Below are 27,429 nucleotides of genomic sequence, written 5' to 3'. Positions count from 1 at the left end.
TAACCTTAGACATGTGCAAAGAAAATTGTTGTGTTGTGTGTAATGATTTAATAACATGTTCTTTTTTATAAAAAATAATAGTTAAAAATTATTATATAATTTAATATATGAGTTTAATTTATATATATATGTCACTCAATTAGGTCTTTATACTATTTTAAAATTTATAATTAGATCTTTTTAAAAAAATGTTAGAATTGATACAATATTTTTAAAATAAAAAGGTGTTAAAGTTTAGAGATTTAACTTTTTAAATGTGGATATTTTTAATTTGGAGAAAAATATTTTGTTTAGACTAACATTTTTTTATTTACAAAAAGATCTAATTATAATAATGCGCGCTTGGCTGGGGTGCTGCGCCGACTGGGAGTGCTGAGTGTTGCGTTTTGGCGAGTCGGGAGCGGGATTGCCGCTGTTATTGACACACACATTCTCTCAACTCTATCTCTCAACAACTTGGAACCCGTGTCTCTTAAGTAAACTCTATTTACTAATTATAAAAACCACTTTGAATTTCTCTTCTTCCTTCTGCAAAATGGCGTTCGGTTTCGGATCATCCAAAGATGAATCCAAGGGTTTCAGGTTCCTCTTGCTGCTCGCACTCTTGTACGGCCTCTTGTCCTTGCTTGCCTACTCCGTCCTCTACATGAAGTTCGTTAATCCCCTCGGAACCCACGCCCCTCTCGATCGATTCTCCGAAGCCAGAGCCATCCAACACGTTCGGGTCTTGGCGCATGAGATCGACGGTCGTCAAGTGAGTCAAACTATTTCGGAATCGGAATTCGATTCTTTTTTTTTTCTCTTATAAATAGCTTTCGGAACATTGAAATAGTGTTGGGTGTGTGATGTTAGATACAGTTGTTTTGACGTGTATCTTAGAAGAAGTGATATAAATTTCACTTCACATAATAATAATAAAAAAAGAAACAAAAAAGGAATCACTTCAATTTCGATTTCAGTTCATGGATGTTGACTTTTGCTACATTTATTGATAGGAAGGACGGCCTGGATTGAAAAAAGCAGCCAACTATATTGTAGACCAGTTAGAATCAATAAAGGGGCGAGCTAGCTCCAAATTCAGGTTCTAATATTATCATTATTATTATTTTTATATGTTAAGAGTTTTGCCTTTTCACCATTTTTTTAAATTTTATTTTAAAAAATTTTATTTGATATAAACTGTTTACAGGTTCAAGTTCTAAGTTTTAAAACGCTTAGTTACATGTTCTTTTTTATCTGCAGATTTGAGATTGACGAGACTACGGTAAGTGGCTCCTTCAATATGCTCTTTTTGGGGTTCAACATAGCTCTGGGATACAGAAATCTTCCTAATATTGTTGCGAGGTACCTTACCACTTAATATAGTCACTTATGGACATATTTATGTATTGGTATGTAGTGAGTAGCGAGTTAGCCTTACCTAAGTTAACATTGTGTAATAGATTATATGGCCCTTGTAATTGAAGTGATTTTCATGTTTCAGATATGAAGTTTATTATTATTATATCATTATTTTAAAATTATAATTATTATTTTATTATTAAATTACACCATTTATTTCTGAAACTTGATAGATGAGTGTTAGATATTATCAGTAGGATTGCACCTGACTTGGATCTGTTCCTTTCTTCACATTTTGCCACAATGTCGCATTTTAGTCCAGTTATAAGGGCCTTTTTTTTTAAAATAGAAATGAAAACTAACCTGATATATTGTGGCAAACAAAGTGAAAATGAAAATGAAAAAGGTAAAAGAAGAAAAGATGAGATGTGAAGCGGACATAATCTCACTGTTAAAGTAGAATCTAGTAATCGTCTTAAAGCTTCACTTTTAATTCAATTTTATACTTCAGAGGGTAGTTGGAATACAAAAGTGGACTTATTATATGAAATACGAAAATAACTGGGGGGATCTGATTTGATTCTCCTAATAAAAACTGCAGTTTTGATGGAATATTTTCACATGTCCATTTGCATTTTGTGTGTTTTGGTTTTGCAAATGATTTTTTTCCCTCTCATAAAAAATATTTCTGATTTCATGATTGTTTAGTCAACATGGACCCTTTTCTGTACTTCAGAATGGAACCCGAGACAGGGTGGAAGCTAACCTGTCATTCTTGATACAAGCTAGACGATGTACTGAGGCATCATAAGATGTTTATTAGAAGAATGATAACAATGATATGAAATCTCAAGGTCTTTGAAAGTGGAAATTTCAGTTTAATAATTTAACAGAGAACATATGATTTTTGAAAAACTGTGGTGAATCATTACCATACCATAACTTATTGTACATATTTTCTGGACTGCATGTGACCAAAACAAGGTAATACTGTATCTGTCTTTGTTTAAGGAAGGTTGACATGGATTTCATTTCTATCTTACTACAGGATTTCATCTGTAGATTCGAGAGATACTGATCCGTCAATTTTAGTGAATGGACATTTTGATAGCCCCCTTGGTTCCCCTGGCGCTAGTGATTGTGGTTCATGTGTTGGTGGGTAATGATTATGCTTGAAGTCTTCATTGAATCTGAAATATTACATTTGAGCATAATAAATCTTGATCTAATTTTCTCCTTTTCAGCATCAATGATAGAAATTGCAAGATTAATTGTGGACTCTGATTGGGCTCCCAGCCACCCAGTTATTTTTCTTTTTAACGGCGCTGAAGAACTTTTCATGTTGGTAGGATGTCTTATATTGATAAATGTTTGAAGCTGAGATCACATATGATCATCATTCATATAGTCTAATTACTTAGATTTTGTTTAATATGTTATTTTTGTCTTATGACCCTGGATATGTGCAATCTATATATGATATTCAAGAGTTATACTTTAATGACTTTGTAGCATGACTTTCACATCCAAGCTTCATCCAATAAGAGTGATGATCTGTGACCAGTTAAATATAGTTAGATCCTTGCTAGTTGAAGATCTTTAAAATGTTTTAGGAAGATAGAGCTGATTTTCATAGAAGGTTACAGATCTTATTTTACACTTCACATGACATTTGCTTTCAAATGTTGTGTTTACATGTAGTACACCACAGATAGTCCTCCTCCCAAACACGACAGCCTCTTGTAGGCACACACGCATATACTTTTCTGCATTGAACGTAAAAAATGCAGTAGTATTGCTATAATGAACAGTATTTTCTGTAGGAGAGAAACACTTATATGTAGTTGGTTTGAAGCTTATGAGATATTATGTATTTTTTATGTACAAGGGTTCACATGGGTTCATGAAGACTCATAAATGGCGTGACACAATAGGAGCTTTTATAAATGTAGAGGCTTCTGGGACCGGTGGACCTGGTAAATGTGGTGGAAAATATTTTAGGATTAGTTCTATATCTTCAATTTTTTTCTTTTTTATTTAATTTTCTTTTCAACTTATGACACAAGTGGTATATGGGACAATCCCAATGAATATATAATTTTTTTTTCTTTTCCAAAAATTGACAGATATGCTTTGCCAATCTGGACCCAGTTCTTGGCCTTCTAGTATCTATGCAGAAGCTGCAATATACCCTATGGCTAACAGTGCTGCTCAGGTTTCGTCTTTTCTCCTCTAACTTCCCCATATCGGTTTAATAATTTACTGTTCTGCTTGCCATTTGTTTCCCTATTGGTATTTATCGATTCAAACATGAGGTTTCTATTTTAACATGCAGGATGTTTTTCCTGTTATCCCTGGGGATACAGATTATCGAATATTTTCTGAAGACTATGGGAATATTCCTGGCCTTGACATTATCTTTCTCCTTGGTGGTTATTTTTACCATACCTCCTATGATACAGTAGAGAGGCTAATGTATGAATCTGATTCTTTTATACTAGATATTTAATTGAAATGTTTCCAGTTTTCAAAAAGCATCCATTTGATGTATTACTATGTCTCTAGACCTGGAAGCATGCAAGTACGGGGGGATAATTTAATCAGCATAATAAAGGCTTTTACTAATTCTTCCAAGTTACAAAACGCATACCAAAATAATTCAAGTGAAGATAGTGCTGGCATATTCAATGATGAGCGGGCGATTTTCTTTGATTACCTGTCATGGTTTATGGTATGAAGTGAAATTTTGTTAGTTCTTGCAGTTACTTATTATGTTCCATTTAATATGATCTTCTACATGGTTCGATCTTGCTTTGTTATCTTATATTTAAATTATGGGTTTTCAGATATTCTATTCCAGAAGGGTAGCTAAAGTTCTTCACACTGCTCCCATCTTCTTCTTCCTTGTTATGTCCGTTATCTGTGGTAGTTCGTATTCTTGGTTAGCAACTTTTTGTGATTTCATAAAAGGTAAATGATAGCTGCTGATCTTTTTCACAAGATATATTATTATCACACTACTTGTTGATCACTTGTGAAGATTTTTTTTAGTCTTTGTTATAGAAGAGCTTAAATGATTACATATTAATATTTTGACTGACCTTATGATCTGTTGGATTTGCAGGATTTCTATTCCATGCGCTTGGGATTATATTTGGAATTGTTGTTCCTGTTGCATTTTCATTGTTGAGATTGTTGTTTTCGTCTCAGACAATGAATTGGTAAGTTCTATAAACTTAACTTAGATGGGTGCAGGGATGGCTTATGTAACTTTTTGTTCTATAAAGTCATAAATACCTTATAAACCCAACTATTTATATGTGGCTAGAGTATGGATCAGTATCTGAGGTATAATAATTCGAGTCTTTTCATTTTCTGTATTCTTATGTTAACGTAGCAGAGTAAACACAGGTTTGGTCATCCATACTTGGCTTTCATGATGTTTATCCCTTGCTCCCTTGTTGGTCTTTTAATTCCAAGAATTATCTGGAGACGCTTTCCTCTTTCTCATGACATTTCAACTGTCAAGACATCAAAAGAGGTATTCATCATTAATAAACCCACTATGATGTGGATTTTACCCTTTGCTTTCTTTAAATTTTTCCTCCTAGGGAGACTAAACATGTTTTACCTCTCTTGTATAATTAACTTAATCAAAAGTGGCATCATTAGCAATAAAGAATATCTATGCTTCAAGAAAAGTTGTGGTGGGTAGGTTTTAGACGTCAAATTCTCCATAATCATTGTTTGAACTTCAATTTGTCTTTACCTTTGTTACCCAAGAGCTTTTATAGCTATTAATGTGTTTTAAGTGCATCCTTTGGCTTGTGCTACCTTCATTTGTGGTCTTTGTAAATATTTGTAGGTTCATCTGTGACTTGATTTATTTTGTGAACTATTTATTTTTTTTGTAGTGGTTACGGTCCAAGGTAACTAATATATTTTCTGACTCAACTTGCAGGCTCTATGTGATGAAGCAAGGTTCTGGGGAGCATTTGGGTTCTATGCCGTATTAACTTTGGTTTGTAAATTCAACATATATCAAGGCAATTTGTTCTCTTTACAGCATGATATACTCTTGTTGTATGGCTAAACAATCTTAGTAAAAGCAGGTTTATCTTGTAGCTGGGTTGACTGGAGGTTTTCTGACTTTTTTAATATCTGCATTCATGCTTCCTGCATGGGTATCCTACTGCTTATCAGTCAAATCCTTTGGACGCCAATCACTCAGGTACAATGTGAATGATTTTCAAATTTGTAACTACCATGTTTGCCTTTTCTGCACAGAATAAATTCTCACGTCCTTTATATATATATATTAAAAAATGGATATTCTCATATCTTGCTTCATCTTTGTTTTTTCTCAGCATTGATATGCTGATGCGATCTTTCTTTCTCACATTTGCTACTCATATTTTTTTTTCTTCTGCAGATCAACTATGTTTTACATATTACCACTAGTTCCATGCCTTGCCTATACTGTTTATTTTGGCGGCTTTCTTGTCCAGTTTCTAATAGAGAAGATGGGCATGATGGGTTCTCTTCCTCCTCCATATGGTTAGTGTGTTCTTTGAAAGAAAGAACTATTTACTTTTTATGATCCTAGTTATCAAACTAATGTAGCAGAAACCTCTTTTAAGGTCTACAACAACCAGATCTTAGTTACTGGAATCATTAGACTTGTGAAAATCATATACCAGGAAAAATCTATTGCTATATTGTATTGGTGACTTAACTTTCACATTCACATTATTTCCTAAACTTTATTTTGCATCCCAGGAATTAGAATGATTGCATAGCTGATGTTTAGCAATATGTTTTTTCTGCACACATGTACTACATCTGTATGGAATACATGTAAATACTAGTTATGTAAAAATCAGATGAAATATATGTATGGGATTATCCTGCTTGAGGTGCCTCTGTTAGTTGCACAGATTTTATAAGTTATGTAGATAAACATGTTCTATAAAAATAATAAAGTTAGCAAACTTATTATAATTCTTGCTGCTGAATATAACATCAAATTGCAGGGCACTATGTTCCTGATGTCATTGTGTCTGCATTAGTTGGTGTTGTAACTGGTTGGTCCATGGGTCCTCTATTGCCCATTTGTGGGCAGTGGCTAGCCAGGTCATCCATCTTGCAATTTCTGCTGCATCTCAGTGTGTCTGCTTTGGCATTATCATCTCAGTTCTTTCCTTATGCCATGTCTGCACCGAAGAGGATTGTTTTTCAGCATACTTTCCATACTGAAGGTATTGAAACCTAGCAATGTTTAGCGAAAATTACAGCTTTGTTGGCCATTTTAATCATCTTGAACTTCTGAAATTCTGAAGAGTTAATCTAGAACAATCTAGTATCTAAAATGTATCTATGAGTTCCTCTATGTGTTTTCTTTCTCCATTATTGTTCTAGTAATCAAATGTCTTTATCTGATTAACTCTTTTGTAATTAATTCCTAACAGTTTTCATGTGGGTTGGCAGGTACAAATAGGATTGTGGAATCCACATATGATTTTGCTGTAACTGATTCCAATTCATTACTTTTCCTTTTCAAAAATGCACCTGAGTTGGCAAAGGAATTGAATGTTCCTTCCGAATTTTCATTTGAATCAGCATCGCTTTCTAAACGCCAAGATTGGATGGTAGGTTTAATGCTAAAGAAATTGAATGTTTCTCTTTTGGGTGGGTTTTGACTTTTGATACAGGGCATATTTTCTTAAATTGAAAAAATCCCTCCAACTATTAGTATTACTTTTAGTACTATGTTGTTATTCATACAAAAGCAACTGCTAAAGCTTTTATTTAATTGTGTTCTATATTCCCACGGCTTGTAAGTTTAAGAATTAACGGGGAACATCGCTCTTTGCAGGCAATTTTTCCAGTCAGTTTTCTCTTTTCAAATAGTCTGAAGTTCCCTGCAAAAAGTGATGATATTGTGAAGCAGTATGAATTCTTTCCCATGTTATCTGTTCAGAATCAACACTTACATTCTGAAAAGGGACCAAGGAGAGTCCACTTGGAGCTCTATTTAGGGTGAGTTGATCATGGTTAACCTACACAATCACACACTTATGTCCTGTATGGTTTCTTGTGGACTTGCTTGAAAATCTTGATTATAGTAATTGTTCAATTTCATATGAACATTTTTTTGGTAATGGTCTCTTTCTCTTTCAAAGTTGTTTTCTTATCTATGGAGGTGTTTGATCCCCCTTGATGCACTACTAACAGGGAAAAAATAGCCATGATATACTCTAGAACCAGAATTCCATAAGTTATTTTGCAATCGTTAATCATTGTGTGAATTTGTCTGTAATAAAATAAAGTATATTAATCTCTTTCAATGTTTAAGTAGATTTGCCTTCTTTTCAGTTCCCTAGAAGAGGTCTGGGTTGCAGTTCTTAACATCACTGGCCCTTTATCCAGTTGGTCATTTGCTGATAATACCCTTCCAGGTGAGAAAAATGTTTCATCCACTGTTTTTCCTTGAGTTGATATTTTCTTTGTCTAATGTAGTTTTGCAATACTCAGGAACCGAAACTCATGATGGTGGTCCACCATCATATATTTGTAGGCTTAGCGGATCCAGTGATAGGAATTGGACCTTCTGGTTAGAGGTAAAATTTACGCTGTTAATCTTTCCAAGAGACTTTGCATATGTGATTTTCATAATCAAATATTGCTATTTGGCTTTAAAGGGGGGAAATTTGTTATTTTTGAAACATATTTTGTAGATTGTAGATAGGAATGAAGTATCTTTAGATTTAGGCATACTCATTATAAAGTTGGTGGAGCTCATGAGTAATTTAGCAGTGTTGACGAGGTTCAATTTTATCATGAACATTAATGCCTAAAGTGTTGGAATTCATTAGTTATCATCAGAGCATGATGCATTGCTGAATTTTTTTTAATCTTGTTTTTAATTAATCAGGCCAACAGTTCTGAACCATTAAGAGTGAATCTGGCGGTTTTAGACCAAAAATTGGTTGATCCAGCAAAGAGATTAAAGGGTCTTCTCCCGGACTGGGTGGACGCTGTTACTTATTCTAGTTTTATGTCCAGTTATACCTTTTAACTTTTTGTTAGCATCCTTTGTAGGGTATTCTTGTTCTGTGATTAATTTTGTACAGGATAGCCTTAGGAATTGATACAATAATTTGCGAATTTATTTATTGTCACAAATCCATTTCCAGCATGGGAATCTGTAGTTTTTGTACAATGGTGTGTAGTTTCTTAGCAGAAAGTAATAACATGATATTTACAGGCTTCAGAGCTAAACCAAAATGTGATGACATTCATCTGCCATAAATCACCTATTGGTAGTTTACTATTTTTTGATGTCTTAAAAACTACACGAAGAAGCTACTGCAATTTGTGCCACAAATTTCTCATAGATTATTGAATACTCAATGACTTGTGGTAATGAAATTAATTAAATATAAAGCTGGAAGCTGACCGGAAGAAAACCATGTGTTTTATAATCTTTTATTCTTTTGGTTTTCCATGTATTTTCCAGTCTAACAAATCAATGAATAGAATTTGAATTATATTTAGAAATTTGTTTCTAGCTAATAGATTATTACATATACTGACAAAATTTGAATTTCTAATACTTAAACGAATTCATTTGATTGAAATTTTATTTTTTATTTTTTTAAAATAAGAGTGCTCAACACAAAAGTGGAGTGAACAAACAAAAAAAAACCAACAAACCAACACCAATCATAACCACGTAACAACCTAGCAAAGTAATAATTTATCCCATTGTCATCAATAATAACAACCTAGCAAAGTAATAATTTATCCCATTGTCATCAATAATAAAAAGGATCTTTATATCTCCATTTCTTGTAACTAAGAAGAGTCATGTTAAGGATTTTTTCTACACATCTTTTTTGAAATATCTTTTTTTTATTCTGAAATATTCTCCTATTCCTTTCTATCCAGACGTTTCAAATTATCGCAAAGAAATATATCAACTACTCCTTACGTTCCTCCTTCCTGATTGTTGCACCTGTCCAACTTTAAAAATTTTTCTTCAAAGTATCGAAAAAGGACCATAGTCTGTCAAAATCAGATAACTATGGACACCACACCTGCTAAGTAAATACACAGCCAAAAAACAAGTCGTGAACATATTCAATATCCTTATTACATAAAGAAAATTCTATGGTGTGGTTATACAAAACATCCACACATCTGGATATTACGTGTTTCTGTTTAGTGCCTTACATGTGGAGGGGAATCGGTTGTAACTGCTGCTCCAAAAGACTGACATGTACTGTTCCTTGCAGTGTTGGTTGGTTGGTTTTTTTTTTTTTGGTCGATGGATTTGACAACCCCCAATCCTAAGCATTACCCACTCACGCACACCACACTCACACACAAAATTCAGGTTCTATCACACCCAGCTACAGCTGAGAATTGAACCTGGGATGTGACTATATGAGACCAACAAATAGACCATCGATACAGAGCCTCGCCCGCCACGGTTGGTTGGTTTAGTGAATGATAATTACTCCACTTCCGTAGATTCATTAATGTAGAGAAAAGGTCTAACTTTTTTTGTTTAATGGAGTAATGGGCCACGTGGATTGATTATTAATGGGCTGAGATTTAATATATTTTGGAGTATTGGGCGCCGTATGTTGATATTTGGTTTTATTCATTACCATCGAAATACTCTGGAGGTTTCCACTGTCTTTCTCTAAATTCGTATCAATGTTTTTTAGTTACTTTCTACAGAGCATGTGATAAGTTCTTGGTACCATGAAAGTGAATTAGTTACAAAGTTAATAATTTCTCATTGCTTCTCAAAGTGTAATGGATAATATATCCTGACAAGGGTTGAAAACTTAAAATGCTATTGCGTCTTGTATGACCCATTTAGGGTGGATACTACAAAATTCAATAAGATTTTTTTACAATTAGCTGAAATTCATTACAAATAATGTTCAAAATTAATTAACTTCTGTACTCATAGGACTTCTTTAAGCATATAACTCTTATTTTATATATGCGTGTGACTGTGATCCTTGCCACTATCCCATTCTTGAAGATTAATATAGTCCTAGAAGCATTCCAAGGACCGTTAACCAAGAATCTGGCAAGGTAACCAATTTAATTTCATAGTACAATCTTCGAACTCTACAATTTTATATATATGGCAAAGTGATCCTTACATCAATAGTGAAGATTAAGCTTAAATTCTTACAATCATCTTTGTAACAAGCTAGTTGATTTTGAATTCAAGGCCCAAGTTCTTGTTTACTGCTCGGAGTATCTACAAGGTGGAGCTCCACCACTAATGGTGAAGACAGTGCTAGCATCTGAAGAATCAAAGGGTGACCTGAAAAGTGGAAGAGGGAAGAGGGGAGAGATTGGATGCAGAGGGAAGTTGCAGGGTGGTTGGTGTGGCAAAAGTTGATCTGTTAATGATTTTCTCATGAATTCTTTCCTTGCCTTCCAACTGAGTGCCTCACTGGCCTCAATGCTGTGATCTCAATTTCTGCCTATTTTAATTCATTTCATAATCCAAGTTGAAAATTTTGAGTAAAGGCTTCAGTGAATTGCTCATACTATTAGTAAAGAAATTGCTTTATCTTTATAAAGTACTGAAGGTAATTGAACTTTATTTTTTTCTTTTGTTATTGAATTCTTTAGTTGTGAACTGTTCAATTTGTTGTATTACATTTATCTCATTTCAGATAGATATGACTTCAAAAATGCATAAGGAGCAAACAAAGGAAAAAAATCTCAAGGAATAAAGCTACAAGAGGAGAAGACAAAGTACTAGTATCTTATGATGGCTGTTAGGATATTAATAGACTTTGAGAGTTGTATTTTTTTTTGTGATATTTGGCTTTGTATCTTTACAATAAATTATGACAAACAATAGCATAAGACTTATATTGGTATAGTTTTAGCATATACACAATTGATTGCTGGGTCCTTCATTTGTAATGAAATTATATGAATTAAAAATTCAATGGAAAGTTGTTTCTTTTATGTTTATTTTGGTTTGCTCTGTTTCTTTTTTTAGCTAATAGTATTTGGAGTATATCTTGTATGATTTGCACAAATATATAAGTGCATAATTTAAGAATTCAGGTTATAAACATCAACACAGGATTAAGAAAATACAAGTTGTAAGCAAGACTTGATTCCAAATCTGCAGAAATGCATAAATTTTTGAGACAATTATACAATACAATTAATATTCACCTGATAAATAAATTAAGTGCAGAAGATTAACATAGATAATTTTGAATTCAATGAAATTTTGCATTTTTGCACAAATATGAGACAAAATTGCACAATACAAATAACACTTACCTAATAAATAATTTAAGTGCAGAAAATTAATATACATAATGCAGAATTCAATAGAATTTGGTAGGATTACACAATTTTAAGTGCAAATTGCACAACACAATAAACATGCACCTGATGGATAACTTAATTGCATAATAGCAGAAAATCAACACAGAAAACTGGACAATATGAATAAAATTCTGTTCACGCATAAAAGAGTTGCAAACTAGTTAGTGTACTTCATTTGATTAGCATTCGAATTGTAAAAAAAAAATAACACTAAAAGGTCTAATAAGTTCTATTAAAATACATATAATAAGTTAACAACTAAGACCACCAACATCACCAACAATAGCTAAAAGTTGTCCATTATATCTCGTGCGAATGCTGCCCTTTCCTCGTACAAACTCCAAAAGGTTGTACATTGCATTGGCTAGTACCTGCACATGCTTTCCTTGATCCTCAACCGCAACCTTAAAAGTTTCAGCCAAGTTTCAGCATCTTTTCCACTGCATGCATCAAGACCAGTAGCTCTTTCCTTGCCAAAAATGTTCCCAAGATGTTCAAACAACGGAAATGGCTTGCCTGGAGTGTAAAGCGTAACATTGCGACCCTATACAACATAGAATAAAGTATACATTATAAATTCATATGCGTACAATTACATGAAAATTAAAAAATACTTGTAAGAAGAATGATTAAATGTTCAAAAATTCACACCTTTCAAACTTGTAAATTAACATATCAATTTCTACAAACAATTATCATTCAACTTGTTCAATTTTTACAACACATAATACAAACAATTTGATCAACAACTTAGTAAGCAGATTAATAAGCAATTTTATAGACACAATACAAATAAATTGCCCTTTTTGAATTAGACACATAGCTTTTTTCATTATTTTTCCTCTTTGATTAGGAAAAATACCTTATCAAACTTCAAAATGCTTTGAAACAACCACCACCAAGATTATCCATTGTTTATTAAAGAATTCAGATGAAAATAAAATGAGTAATTATAAAGAAATCCTGGGTGTACCTGCAATTCGATCAGCCATATACCCAAACATTAGAATAGCACTCAATTAATAATAACACATCTTATCAATAATCAAAATTAAATATATATATCATAAGAGAAAAATACCAGAGGCAAGGCAAAGCACAGCTAGGAGGAGGTTAATGCGGCTGCAGGACGGAGAGGCAAAGGCGGTGGAGTAGCACCACAAGCTCACCGTGACCGGAGCACAACACGCAATAATCAGAGAGGAGAGTCGGCAGAAAACGAAGATGATGTGCGGCGGTGGTACAGCTTCAATGGTGCAAAACAATTGCAGAAGAAATCACTGGTTAGGGTTTATAATAAAAAAAGGGAGAGATTTGGAATTTTAGAAAATGAATGAGGATAGAATAGTCTAAAAAAAAATAACAGATCCGTGTCCATCACTAAAAATTCGTGTCCCACCATTTTACTGAGACATAAAATACATGTATTTTGTGTATGTTTGTGTGTAACCGTGTCCTTCTTATTTTGGTGTCTCACAAACCAAACAATAGACACGTTCCACCGTGTCTATGTCTTGGCAAGACATGGACATCAAACAAACGGGGCCTGAAGTAACAGCCTAAGACTATTGATAGTGAACCAGTTGAAAGTGAACTTTTTTTCTAAGTTGAACAAAATTTGTGGATGAACTCGGATTGTATATACGAGAATTGCGTATATGAAGTCTGGATGTAGTCTCCAAGAACAACATAGAGTAATGAGAATAAAATCCATTTATTATATTAACGTATGAGCAGTACCTATGATGACAATGAACCAATTGAGTTGAATTTTTTAATAATTGATGTTTGTTATAATAACGAAAGGGATTTTTTTATTATAATATTCATGTTAGAAAATAATTTTAACTATACTTATTGTCAAAATTAAAGTTAACTTTAAAGGAAGAAAAACCAACAAATAAATATATGTATTTTCAATTAGATAACGAAAACAACACAAATTTTATTAAAGTATGATAATTGATATTCAAGTTGCATATGGATGCCATTAAAAATTATAAAGTTAGTTACTACTGACTATATGCCAAAAGTTAAAAAAACAACTCTAAAATTAAAATTAAAGTAGCTAAATCATCCTCTGATTATTAAGTACTAAAAAAAGTCTCTTAAATTAATACAAGGTATATAGAAACAATTATTTAACGTTTGCGTCATAGTGAAAAATTCAAACACATTATTGGAAGCATACCAAATTTAAAGAATTGTAATGACATAGGTTAAGGTTAAATTTTTATTATGTGGTGTAGGAGATCAATGACACAGGTGAGAGAGAGTTTTTGTTTTTTGTATACGAGGTGAGAGAGATTTTGTTTCTTTGATTTCAATCTTACGGGATATTTACCCACTTTTTTTTAATCAACATTAACTCTTATTTGTTCCGTCACATAGTAAACTTTTATCACAATTCTTTTTTGTTCTTCCAAAGCATTTCTTATGGATAATCTGAGTTGGGTACAGATTTGTTTAGTAAATTACTATAAAATTTATATAAAAAAATAATAATCCACTCAAGCCTGTTAACCCTTATTAAAAATATGTCCGCTTTATAAGCCTAAAAACTAAAAAATTAAACATGATAACAAAATATAATACTTTTTTATTAGCACCCTAATCACAGATAAATCAATAACTTTTGCAGTCTTTCTGTGGTTGTCAACAGGGATGATGCAATAGCATCCTGTCACACCTAAACCCTCACATACGTGTTTTATTGTCATCTCTTTCACATAGGATTCGCACATGTGGATACTATATACAATCCACACTAAAGACTCTCCCATTACATAATACATATACACACATACACATTATCTTTCTGATTAACAATCTCGAGTCAACATTTTTTTGTATTCACTCTGCCTATCAAGACAAACTAAACAAACAGCTTTTTTCTTGGAAGAACTAAGCCTTTTTAAATAATCTTAGTGAAACTATAACTTGTTACGTCCTTCGAAAGCATTTTCGCCTACAATACCTGCACAAATAAGTTAATAGAAAATACACATTGTCTATCAAACTTTCACACAACTCTATCCTCTCTATCAAAGGCTAGTTTAACCGGCCTCAAAGTGTCATATAATTGATTAACAAGTTCCAACTCCCATTAGAATAATTCTTGCTTCCATTGGAAGTTCCAAATCCACTCTAATCCATCCCAAAACCCACAAAACTCCTATGACAGATCCTTTTTTAATTGAAACCAAGAAGAGTCTTGGAAACCTTTTCTTCAGAGGACTATAGTTTAGCCAGACATCCTCCCAGAATCAAGTTTTTCTACCATCACCAATTTTTATGGACAAACCATTTATCATGTCTCTTACATGTTGCTCCTTAATCTATAGCTGATAAATATCTTTTCATGGACTCCCTTTACTAAGTAATGCCTGGGTGAATAGTAGCTCATTAGGATTAAGATTATTATAATAGCATACCACCTGTTTTCACAATAGATACTCCTCTTTTGAAAATCTCCACCACCACTTAAACAAAAGTGTTGTGTTACGAACCATCGCTCCGATAATTCAGGGGTACAGTCTGGTGAATTGATGGGAAGCCCTGTCCACATGAAGAAGAGACATTTCGATCATTCCACATGGAAGGTAGAAGTTGTTGGTTGTTCTTGTTTTGTCGATTTTTAGTAAATCGATAGTGGTTCGATATCTAATGGTCTGGGAGTAAAACCTACTCCTCTTTGTGAGTACCAGTTTTATTTTGCATCAAAATCCATGTCTTTGACAATGACGAAGTAGAAGAACCAAGTTTTACATAAATTCAAAGTAAACAATAAAATTTAAATGTCTTGAATAAAAGGGAAATCAAATTAAATAAAGAAAAAGTGTTTGGAAAAATAAAGGACAAATTGAAAGGTAAAGACTGGAAAAGATAAAAGTTGCTAAATTTAAAGGAATCGAAATGACATTTTAAAGAAGATAAATTGCATGAAAATGAAAGTTGCAGGAAATTTAAATGAAAAGTAAAGATATGGAAGGAACTTTTCGAAGAAGAAAGACTCTTGACTGACTCAGAAAACCGCTAGGGATGTGAGTTAGTCTGAGTGTTTTCTCCGAAAAGGTTCCAACCTTTGTTTCTTCGATCTTTCACATATTTATGGAAATCTTCGACCAATCAAATTCAGATATAACTTTCACATGCGTCAATCCTTGAATAACCATTCCCGCTCTCTTTTAGTGCCATCTGTAACTGCCATTAACCATCTTCACTTATTAACTTTTCACTTCTTCGATTGCTTCATTCCTTCTCGATGAGTCCTAGTCGATCAATATTCTCTCCTTCATCGATTGACCATCCTCGAAGACTCCACCTCGAAGTTCACAACTTTGTTATTTTAATCGAATTATATAGTCATCTATCGATTCTCCATCATCTCGTTCTACTGCAAGCAAATCTGTCAACGAGACATTCAATTCTGCTCTATAAAATTGAGCATGGAAAGTATTTTCCAATTGTGCCCACGTCAAAATCGAACCGGGTCTCAGATTTGAAAAGCAAGTGAAAGCATTTTTCGTTAATGAAGCAGGAAAAAACTTCATTCTCAGGTTTTCGTTATTTACCAAATTTCCTAATTCGGCCAAATAGTGAGCTATATGCTCGACAGTTGACTCTCCAGCCTCTCTTGTAAATTTTGTAATTATTTTGGAATTTTTTTACACTCATTGACACTTCTGTCATTTGCACTGCAAAAGGAAAAACAGAAACAAAATACGGTCGACGCATGAGATCCACATTGATACCCATTCCATTGAGGACATCCTCAACAATCCTTGTCACCCGGTAATGATATCCATGAGACTTCAAAACTTCATCAGCATTTTGATCTCGTCGAACGAGATAAGGGATATTTTCTTCCCTTTCAGGATTGTTAAATACATTCTCCTCGTCATAATCGACAATTCGAGCAATTCTCTCGACTTGTTTAATCTGTCGATCATATTTTGACTCATTGTCAGCAATGATAGGATTCAAAATAGTAATCATCTGGTGAGTCAATAGGTTGACTAAATCATTATGGCTTTCGTCAATATATTGTCGAAACTCAACCATCGATTCTGGATTATTCGACGAGGAGCCTACTTGGTAATCTCGATTAACTTCGTTAGAAATGGTAACAATTTTACCACTTCTTAATCGCATGCACCAAATATCAACACTGCATGCACAATGCAACAGTTGAAAGTAACAAATTTGGATACAATTAAATTTTAAAACCGTCCCATTGGTGTGCCAATTTATTTTGTCGATTTTTAGCAAATCGATGATGGTTCGGTATCTAATGGTTTGGGAGCGAAACATACTCCTCTTTGTGAGTACCAGTTTTATTTTGCATCAAAATCCATGCCTTTGACAATGACGAAGTAGAAGGAACCAAGTTTTGCAGAAATTCAAAGTAAACAATAAAATATAAATGTCTTGAATAAAAGGAAAATCAAATTAAATAAATAAAAAGTGTTTGAAAAAATAAAGGACAAATTGAAAGGTAAAGACTGGAAAGGATAAAAGTTGTTGAATTTAAAGGAATCGAAATGACATTGCAACGAAGATAAATTGCATAAAAAGAAAAGTTGCAGGGAATTTAAATGAAAAGTAAAGACATGGAAGGAACTCTTCGAAGAAGAAAGACTCTTAACTGACTCAGAAAGTCGCCAAGGATGTGAGTGAGTGTGAGTGTTTTCTCCGAAAAGGTTTTCTTCGATATTTCACGTATTTATGGAAGTCTTCGACCAATCAAATTCAGATATAACTTTGAATAACTGTTCTCGCTCTCCACCATTAACCATCTTTCTTCGATTGCTTCACTCCTTTTTGATGAGTCCTAGTCGATCAATATTCTCTCCTTCATCGATTGACTATCCTCGATGACTCCACCTCGAAATTCACAACTTTGTTATTTTTCGACTAACAAATCGCATTGCTGACCTCTTCTTCGACATAGTTGACCTCCATCAAGTCTGCTTCTTCGATTTCCACCCTTAAGTCAATCGACTAATAGAGAGTACATACGGAGTACCTAATTGGCTCCAATCTAAAGTTAATTATAACATGTATTTGGAGGTTGACCGAAATATTTTTTGACACTTGAAAATGATCGAAGCCTATTCTTATTGAACATTGATTTATCAAAGAGTTCAACAATATCTTTATCGAAAATATTATTTTCATATAACAAGTTGAAATAGAACATGTAAAGTGTGTTAGAAATAATTATTTTATCCTTTTACTATCACCACTAACTTTTTATTGAGGATAATTTTGGTAACATCATAGCTCATGAGAATATAATTGAAAATCAAACCTTTTTCTACGTGATTTGATTTAAATTGAATGATGAAAGTTGAATTCTTACCTAGAATTCAAATTTGCTTTATTTTTTAGTACTTAAGCATACAAAAAAAAATTCTAACACCCAAGTGAATTGAAATCAACAATGTTTCTAAATATATTTTTTTTAGGACAAAATACCTCAATAAATCAAAGTACATCAATACTACTTGAATGTCTCAAAAAATGCAATGTCAAAGTCTCAAAGCACATTTCTATATAAATCTAATTGATTAAATTCGATTTAGTGAAACACGTAGTAAATCGAATCCAATAGATTTGAATTAGGTAAAAAACGTTAATTGAATGAAAATCGAATCAAGTAGATTCGAATCAAGTGCATGGTTAAAATACTAATAAATATATAGAAATGTATTTTGGGATTTTGACGTTGTATTTTCTAGTTTAAGACATTCAAATAATATTGAAGTGCATTTGGTTTATGAGATGTTTTACCCTATTTTTTATAACCTTTTTATATTTTTATCATTTTCAATTTTTCTTTGCAATTGGTAGCAACTATAACTTATTAACTCACAATTATTTATCTTATATTCAAACCATTATTTCTTTCATTACAACACTTCTTCAATATTCACATGAGTAATGCTAGGGAACCAAAATGATATTAGCCAAAAATCAGTCAAATACGTTTGGGTGAATCTAAAATCTCTACGAGTTAATATATATAGATGTTTCTTCTGCTAAGTATCAGAATGTTTTTTTTTTCATACTAAATGGATGTTCTTTTATATATTTTTCGAATTTTTTTGTATTATAAATGTGAATGTCTCTATTTCTTTAAAATTTCATAATTTTTTTTAAAATTATAACTGGATATTTCTTTTGTTAAGTATTAGGATTTTTTTTCATATTAAATGAATGTTTTTTTTATATTTATGTAATTGTTTAAAAAATTCCTTTTGACTAAGATCAAGTGTGTAATTTGCAGTCAATACCTTCTTTTCAACCACCCGTTCATCCTTTCAAAATCACATCCGAAACCAAATTTCCACGCCAACCGAGAGCCCCCTCCTCTGTCCGTCCACCTCCTTTTATCTTTTATACTTCTTCTTTTGTTTAGTCCAGCTAAAAAAAATAAACAAAAAAAACAAAAAAAGGGAACGACAAAAAGAAAAATTTAGTATTACTTTTTATTTTCTTTTATTTAAATTTTTGTATCTCTTTCTTGATTGCTGGTGGTGCTCGGGGGCACATAGTTGCAGTGCTGGCAGCAAGTTCTATAGACTCTACGGTAGAGATTTGGACGAGATGATAACTGGCACCTTGTAGCACATACTCCGTTACAGAGAAGTGGGTTAGGCAGAGAGAGCCTGAGAGAATGAGAGATTTTTGTATGTGATTGTTGGAGGTGAGTAGGTTAATATGAGAGAGAAGATGAATGTTTTTATAGTTTTAATTAAGTTTTAATTAAATTTTGAATTTTAAATTTAAAAAATTTAAAATTAATTAATTATTAATATAAATTAATGTGATTTTGTTTAATTTTTGACTGATAACTTTTTGGTTCTATATACTTTTTGTATCCCATATTTAATACAAATCAAACTTTACTCAATCAATTTGATAAAATTATATTTCAAATACTTTAAGTTATTATTCATATTATTACTCCATCTACAAACAACACTAGAATAATATAATATTTTTTTCATGTCTTTTTTTTTTTATTGAAATGATTACAATTTTTTTTAAATTTTATAAATACTTTAAAAATAATAAAGATGATCGTTTCTTTTTTTTACACTAAATAAAATAACTAACAATTCTTTATATTCACGTCATTCTAATTATATGTTGCTTGTGTATCACGCCTGTAAATTTAAATAAATAATTTAATTTTTTTTGATAAAATAATTTAAATAATAAATGATTATATTAAAAAAAATTATTATTGTATTTGAATTTTTAATTTTAAAAGTAGTTATTTATTTCATAAAAATGTGATAAAGAATAGTATTCTCTCTTCGCGCTCTAGCATCGATCGTTGTCCTCTCCGGTCCGAGCTTGCAGCTGATGCTATCAAAGCAACCTTTCCACTTTCAGGATGGGTAGCCATTGAGACCGCCTGAACATTTTGGGTAGCAACGGCGGATGGGTTCCATGTTGGAACTTGGAAGCCGGTACCTTCCTCAGCCTCAGCGATTTCTATCTCAATGGAAGCATCATCCTCGCCATATCAACTTGTTCAAAAGCGCCTTATTGTTTCCTCCCTCAACAGCGTTTTGTTTTTGTTTTTGTTTTTTTTTTTTTTGCTTTTTTTCTGCTATTAGGTGGGTATTAATTTCAAAGCACGGGATGCCTGTAGCCTTAGGGTGTAATATCGGGTTGGGAAGGGTGTTATTCTTTTCGGTGTGGGTCGGGTCCTCGGGCCCAAGCCCATACCCAAAAAACAGCTCCGCCTATTGGGGATGAGGGGTTGTAATTCCACCCAATAAACAGAACTAGGGTTTTAACGCCTCTCCTATATAACCTCTTTGGTATCATCATGAGTGTTGTTATAGTTGTGCAGTTTGCAAGGCCAAGAGGTTCTAAGCTCAGCTTAGAAGGTATAGATATATTCTTCTCTGTTACTTTTGTTTAGGATTTGAAGTAGATCTTACCATAAGCAATTTATGTATTTATCCGTTTGAATTTATGAACCTGATGAAAAAGCAGTGGCCTGTTGCCTCTGTGAACAGGCCGCTCGTTACCTTCAGGGATATATGAATCCAAAGTTATTGGGTGAACCTCTGTTCTTTCTTTATGACTCAAGGTTCAGTAAACCATGGGACATTTTTTTTTTTAAATATTGGAGTGAGAAACCTGATGAAAAAAGCAGGGGTCTGTTGCCTATGTGAGCAGTCCTCTCGTAACCGTCAGGGATATAATTATCATTGTTATTGGGTGAACCTCTGTTCTTTGTATTGTGACTCAAGGTTCAGTAAACGATGGAACATGCTTTCATGTTCAATTGATACCAGAACTAGCTTTTTTATTGTCGGTGAAATGTGTTGTTGAGCACTGAGCAATTTTCCTCATAATTGGAATCTTACTTTTAAAATTATCCTGCAGAATACTATGGAGGTGAAGTAAGAAATAACATTCTAATGGACTAGAACAGAAGCAAAGAGGAGGCAAACCTTGCTGGACGACTTAAGGATTAAGGGCTGGATATTGACATTTTCTTTAGATATAGGTATCTGAATGTGAAGGGGCTGACTCAATTACATTGTAATTGTCACGATTAAGGTTTTTGTTTTGGCTGTTGGTTTGCTATTTATTACCATCACTGGATAAGGATATGTATACATTTCCTATAATAAAATGTCAATTTGGTTACAATTTTGAATATGGATATGATGGCGCAAGTATTATGATCTTACAAAATTTTTGCAAGTGCTTAAGTGTTCCATTTTTGTTTTCTTTACATTAGAAACAGGGGAATATTTTATTTAAATAAAATAAATATCATATATACCCAGATATCACAATGTAGACAGGCAAAATTGAATTACAATTTGTATTGAGATTGGATTAGAAGATAAAATCAAATATACAAATTGCTCTAATTTAAATTATAATAAATTTCATGCTTCGAATTGAATCGATTTTGATTGATTCAAAGTTCAAACCCCACGATATATACCTATTTCACCACTTGCCCAATGCACTTGCTCTTATCGTCTAATTTGTAAATGAGATATCATAGAAGTAGCAAAATTTTCTCACCGTAGAAAATGCAAAGATGTAATTGGTCTAGATATGGGCATTTGGGTTTATATGGTGTTCATTTTATTTGAATAAAAACTGTTAGAATAACCAAGATGAAATGGCGTGTAATATGACTTTGAGATCCTGGAGAATTTTATTGATTTAGATCCGGCTCCTTTAAAGTTATTTAGTCACTTTAGAGAAAAAAGAGTTAGTTAGTTTGCACCATTAATCATCCTTGGATTATAGTAGAGTGATTAAAACATCACTTTATCACTTTACTAACATTGTCACTTTAAAAGATCTTTTTCTATTGATTTATATAAGAGTGCATGAGTTGAACCTTCATGGTAAAAATAAACTGAAAGTATTTTTTGACATTTGAATTTACATTTTAGAGCTAATATTAATGAAGTTGCATAAGTAAATTACACATAAAATTCATCATGAAAATCTCTATTCTATTGTTAGAGCAAATGGTTTTCCTTGGTTAGAAGGCTAGAGAAATAGAACCCAGTATGCTATATGAGAAATAGCAATTTTACTGATTTTCCTTTTACCGAATGTATCAAAATCTTCAACCAACTCGTTCATCAATGGCAACTGAATGTTCTGGCAGGATTATTGATTTGTTTCATAATTCTATGGTCACAACTACATGAGTGAAAGGAATGAACTGCAAGACTGAAGACATGAGCATGCAGGATGAAAAGATAATTGAAATTCAATAAATAATATTCTTGTTCAGTGACTGTTCCCATTGGGTTTAGAGTCATTGGTGAAAGCAAAAATAAGAGAAAAGCGTTTTTAGTCTAACATCGTCGGTTGATCATATAACAACACATGAAGCTGTCATATATAAGGAAACAAATAGCACCCTTAAAATTCATCTTTGCGCTTGGGGCAATGACGCAGCTAGTGAGGTTCTAACCGAGGCGCGTCTATTGCTGGTTGAAAACTATTTCCAAACCCCCTCTTAGGCCTGGGTTAAGCCCAGGCCTTCGAGAATTTCTGGAAGGGTTCCCTCACGGGTAAAGCCCTACAATTTTAAGTCTTAAATGTTTTCTGTTTTATTCTAATTGTTTTAAAATTAAGTTAGATTAACAATAATAGTAAATTGAGTTAACTAGATCAGCATTTCAGATTCCATCTGATTGTTTACATCGACTCGAATACAAATTCAGAAATAAAATTGACCATTATCTCTAACAAAAAGGTACCAACTTACTATAATGTTCAATAAAATAGTCAATGAATACATTTGAATTCAACAACAAATAGCTTATCCCGTTTCTGAAAGGGTAAATTTCTTACACGTATTAAATTCTTTGCATTTTCTGCACATATATTTCTCATATCATTTATTATATTTTATAGAATTCAAAGATTTTATATTGTTTTGTTTATTTGTTATATTACCGATAAATTTATTATTTTAAAGCCGTATGAATTTCTGTTAACGCATGAATTAAACTTTTTTATACAAAATTGATACATAAAATTTTAATTATATTCCAAATACATACGCCTTTAAAAATATAAGTATAAAAAACGAATATAATGTTTTTATTTTTTAAGGCTTTAAAAAGTATGAAAAAATAAAAATAAAAATTAATACAATAGAAGTAGAATTTAATTTTGATATATTAATAATATAAAATATTTTATATAATCGTACAATACAATTATATCTGTTTTTTAGATGATTATTTACGCAGTCAATAAAATAATAATTATTTTTAATAATGTAATGTTATTTAATTAGATACACAAAATTAAATTCATAAAAATATGATATAACCAAATGGCCGTTTAAGTAATAAAGTAATGATCTAAAATAACAATAAAAAGACATAATTTTTTCATTTTCACCTAAAAACAGAATTTATTATTAAAAGAGGGAAAACGGAAAATTGAAGGAGAAGACGCGAAAAGAGTTGACGTTTTTTCTCATTAACTAGGCAGAGTGCGCCGAGCACTGCGTTCAGTTGGATTCTGTGTGCTCACCGCCTTCGCTCACCAGTCGCCCTTTCCCTTTTTCTTTATTTTTTTTAACCGTTCACTCTTTATGGGGTTTTATTTCGTTTCGCGTTGCTGAGCAACCAGATTCTTAGTGCAATTGTCTTTGTTCTGTTTAACTGATCTGAACTTGTAACGATTCTTTGTTGAATTTGATGCTAGGTTAATTTGTAGGTTATTTTCTTGTTTGGGGAAAACAATAGGGCGCAACAATTGTCGATTGTTATTTCATTTTAGATTAGATGATATTTTCTGAATCCAGATAATAATTCTCTTGAATCTGAGCCGAGCTTTTCTCAAATTTAATTAGAGTATATAGATCGACATTTTCGATTTGTACCTAATATTGAACTGAGCAAGGGTTTGCAGCTACACCCATAAAACAAAGATCTTGTCCAAGTTTTTTTGTGTGAAATGTATTATGATAATTTATTTTGCATCATTGCATGCCATCTAGCGTGTGTGTAATAGTTATAATTTGTTACATCGCTGCACCATGTCACACATTGTGTTCCATTCCGTGATTGTGATTGATGAAACTTGAGCGCCTTTATCGCTGTTTGCGACTTCTAGGAAGAGTTTCCTGGTGAAAAATTCAAGAATTTGTTCTTTTTCCTAGTTTCACTCATAAACCTGATGCAAATTTGGATACAGTTCTCTTTTTCATGATAGGTTGGACTTGGCTGTTGGCCTGTAATTAGATGCAATATTTATCTGTAAGGACACAAGAAATTGAGAAAAAATAAATAATTCTTTAAAAGACTTTGAAAGTTTTTGTTGTTTCTTACAAATGTAATGTTTTCTGGTGGAATTTAGATTATCCGAACTGAGGAAGTTGGTAAAGTGATAAAGTGATGAGTTAATCACCATTGATTTTGTAACTTATATAAAATGTGTGTCCTACTTTATCAACTTCTTCACTTTACTACTTTATCAACTTCTTCACTTTAGAGGATCTTGATCCTTTCTGGTGTGATAGCTTTTAATCTTTTGGATTCAGAGTGCGATTTAGTGTTTTTGTTTAACTTTTCTTGGCTTTCATTAGATGGATTGGCAAGGACAAAAGCTAGCAGAGCAGCTGATGCAGATATTGCTGCTTGCCTTTGCTGTGGTTGCATTCATAACTGGATACTTTACGGCTTCTTTCCAATTGATGATCCTCACATATTTTGGTGGTGTGATTCTCACTACATTGGTGACCGTCCCTAATTGGCCCTTCTACAATCGCCATCCTCTCAAGTGGTTGGACTCGAGCGAGGTAGAAAAGCATCCGAAGCCACAGCCGTCGGCAAACTCAACTTCGAAGAAGAAACCTGTTAAGAAGTAAGACTTGGAATAATAAGAAAATATCACTTATTGTGGTACTAGAAATACATGATTTTAAAGTTTAATTTGTTTATACTTTTGACAGTAATTTGCTTCCTATTTTCTACCCCTCCCTTTCCCTATCAGTAGATTTTCCAGTATGCTTTTGCATAGACTACAACAATATATTTGCTTGCCTTGGTTACATCTTTACCTGTTTTTAAGTTTAATCTCTTTTAGATATTGATAGTATAACGGGGTTAGAAAGTAACACATGTCATCTCGGCGGTGATAGTAACTTAGCGTACAATTTTAATCGTTCTCGTGGCATGAAAGCCGAATGATTTTGTATGCTACAATATAATCTCCTGTCAAAGGTCATGACTAATGCGTTGCTTCGAGAGTAAATCCTCATTTTGGTTCTTGAGATTTATGCGATTACTCATTATAGTCCTTGAAATTTAAAATTTAGGTCCGGGCATTAATTTGGTCCCTCGACCATTTCTGATGATGAGTCGGCAAACAGCGCTGAGGTGGCAAAATCTTGCCATGCTGGTCTTTCCAACAATTAGGTGATATGACAATATTTGATTTTGGACCCCATTTGGTCCTTAGAACCCTAATTACTACTACTACTTCTTCCAACTCAAATCAAGCACATGTGAGTTTATTTTGAAAACCTGAAGGGAAAAATTTGAAATAAGCTCGGATTTCTACAAGACCCAAAGGTCAGTACCGAAGATAACAACTCGGCGTCGATTCCCAGTGGCCGAGCTCTCCCCTCAGGTATCCATACAAGAACAATATTTAAATTTTTTACTTTAATTTATGTTATGTATGTAAATGATGGTTATATAATTTTTAAAATTTAATTTTATTTGTTGGATTTAATAATTATAGGAGTGGGTAGGGGCGGGACGGGTACCCACAGGGGCGGTTTAGGATTTAATATTTTATTACCCGCGGGTAGAAGCGGGGTGGGTTCGATGCGGGTTGGTGTATGGCGGGGCGGGGTCAGGTAGAGCAAAAACCCGTCCCTACCAGCCCCGTTGCCACCCCTAACCACTGCCAAAATCTCAACATCCGCCACCTATTGCTTGTTTGTCCTCTTCTTCCTTGTTTTCCTTTTTTGTCTCTTTTCAACCTCCACTTATAATTTCAAACATCAATATTTCAACCATTTTGATGGACCAAGGGTGGAAAGGAGAAATTGTATCAGAAAAGGGGAAGGAGCACGACGAAGAAGGCGGAGGCGAAGAGGAAATCAGGGAGAAAGGAATCGATCGGGTGGGAGACAAGGAAGTAGAAAAGGGGAAGCGAGAGGAGAAGGACGGCACAGAGCAGTACAGACCAATGGTGGAAAGGAGAGATTATGTCAAAAAAGGGGAAGGAGTACGGCGGAGAAGGCAAAGGCAAAGAGAAAGTCAAAGAGAAGGGAATGGGTTGGGTGGGAGACAAGGAAGTAGAAAAAGGGATGCGAGGGGAGAAGGACGGCACAGAGTAGGAGGAAGAAGAAGTTAGGGTTCCAGGGACCAAATGGGGTCTAAAATCAAATGTTGGCATGTCCCCTAATCGTTGAGCGTCGAGTGTGGCAAGATTTTGCCACCTCAGCATTCTGTTTGCTAACTCATCGTCGGAAATGGTTGAGGGACTAAATTGATGCTCGGACCTGAATATGTGAAACTACTATGAGAAATTTTGAATTTCAAAGACCAAAATGAGTAAGTAGTATAAATTTCAGGAATTAACTAAGGATTTACTCATTGCTTCGAACTGCTCTGATTATTAAAATGACCAAACCACATTCTTTTTACTTTCATGGAACCCGGCCCCTTCTCAGAAAGAGATATGCTATTTGTAATTTTGTATTCACTTACCATTTACGCCGAATTGATACATATTCAAGTTGATACATATATTTCTAAAGACGAATTTAAAACTAATAACGCTCCTTCAATTCCCTATGATCATTTCTACGTTTGAGTTTGTTGTAAATAATGCGTAACATTGAAGTAAACACTAATTTATTTTGGTTTCTCACACTCAATATTTGCTTAAGGGGACGAATAAGCCGCTCATTTAACCAATCCCAATCAGCTGCTAAAGCCTTTTGATTATAAGCCGATTTACCTTTGAATTTTCCTTTTTCTTTTCTAGTACCCACCCCAAAGCCCAATTCACACTAAGGTGCAAGAAGCAAAGTTGCTACGGTCATAACTCATCAGACGCCCCTAAGTCCTCCCTCATCAGTTATCAGCTAGCTTGCGTACATACCCTTCATCTTCTCTGTCTGTTATTAATAACTACTAGCTGCCTCAATACCAC

The 27,429-nt window shown here is 33.3% G+C and overlaps 2 protein-coding genes, 2 long non-coding RNA genes and 3 other non-coding genes across 8 annotated transcripts; all 7 read left to right on the top strand.

Moving 5' to 3' along the window:
- Nucleotides 1-367: 367 nt before the first annotated feature.
- Nucleotides 368-8,639, top strand: LOC107482116 (uncharacterized). The gene is made up of 21 exons (XM_016102510.3): nt 368-754; nt 996-1,081; nt 1,243-1,344; nt 2,390-2,496; nt 2,586-2,686; nt 3,230-3,317; nt 3,468-3,556; nt 3,677-3,816; nt 3,907-4,072; nt 4,188-4,311; nt 4,466-4,562; nt 4,753-4,882; nt 5,303-5,362; nt 5,454-5,572; nt 5,774-5,898; nt 6,375-6,599; nt 6,829-6,989; nt 7,217-7,380; nt 7,717-7,799; nt 7,876-7,961; nt 8,276-8,639. The coding sequence occupies exons 1-21, from the start codon at nt 536-538 to the stop codon at nt 8,417-8,419; spliced, it is 2,616 nt and encodes an 871-aa protein (XP_015957996.1). The 5' UTR covers nt 368-535; the 3' UTR covers nt 8,420-8,639.
- A 1,348-nt stretch (nt 8,640-9,987) lies between these two features.
- LOC127745786 (uncharacterized) lies at nt 9,988-11,358 on the top strand. Of its 2 annotated transcripts, none has more exons than XR_008007342.1 (2): nt 9,988-10,964; nt 11,056-11,358. It is a non-coding gene; the product is annotated as an uncharacterized LOC127745786 (long non-coding RNA). The 2 variants fall into 2 exon arrangements; XR_008007341.1 differs by having other exon boundaries at nt 11,052-11,358.
- Nucleotides 11,359-20,046: 8,688 nt separating this feature from the next.
- LOC107482102 (uncharacterized) lies at nt 20,047-21,420 on the top strand. Its single transcript, XR_001590690.3, has 2 exons — nt 20,047-20,636; nt 21,142-21,420. It is a non-coding gene; the product is annotated as an uncharacterized LOC107482102 (long non-coding RNA).
- LOC127745967 (small nucleolar RNA snoR74) lies at nt 20,736-20,865 on the top strand. The gene has a single exon (XR_008007591.1). It is a non-coding gene; the product is annotated as a small nucleolar RNA snoR74 (small nucleolar RNA).
- LOC127745966 (small nucleolar RNA snoR74) lies at nt 20,899-21,028 on the top strand. Its single transcript, XR_008007590.1, has one exon. It is a non-coding gene; the product is annotated as a small nucleolar RNA snoR74 (small nucleolar RNA).
- Nucleotides 21,421-22,668: 1,248 nt separating the features above from the next.
- Nucleotides 22,669-22,819, top strand: LOC127746103 (U4 spliceosomal RNA). The gene has a single exon (XR_008007723.1). It is a non-coding gene; the product is annotated as a U4 spliceosomal RNA (small nuclear RNA).
- Nucleotides 22,820-24,823: 2,004 nt separating this feature from the next.
- LOC107482115 (signal peptidase complex subunit 1) lies at nt 24,824-25,309 on the top strand. The gene has a single exon (XM_016102509.3). The coding sequence runs from the start codon at nt 24,845-24,847 to the stop codon at nt 25,124-25,126; it is 282 nt and encodes a 93-aa protein (XP_015957995.1). The 5' UTR covers nt 24,824-24,844; the 3' UTR covers nt 25,127-25,309.
- Nucleotides 25,310-27,429: the final 2,120 nt, after the last annotated feature.

The sequence above is a fragment of the Arachis duranensis genome, chromosome 3 (genome assembly GCF_000817695.3).
Source record: "Arachis duranensis cultivar V14167 chromosome 3, aradu.V14167.gnm2.J7QH, whole genome shotgun sequence".
In the NCBI taxonomy this organism is placed as follows: domain Eukaryota; kingdom Viridiplantae; phylum Streptophyta; class Magnoliopsida; order Fabales; family Fabaceae; genus Arachis; species Arachis duranensis.
This window is presented reverse-complemented; position numbering and strand designations above follow the sequence as displayed.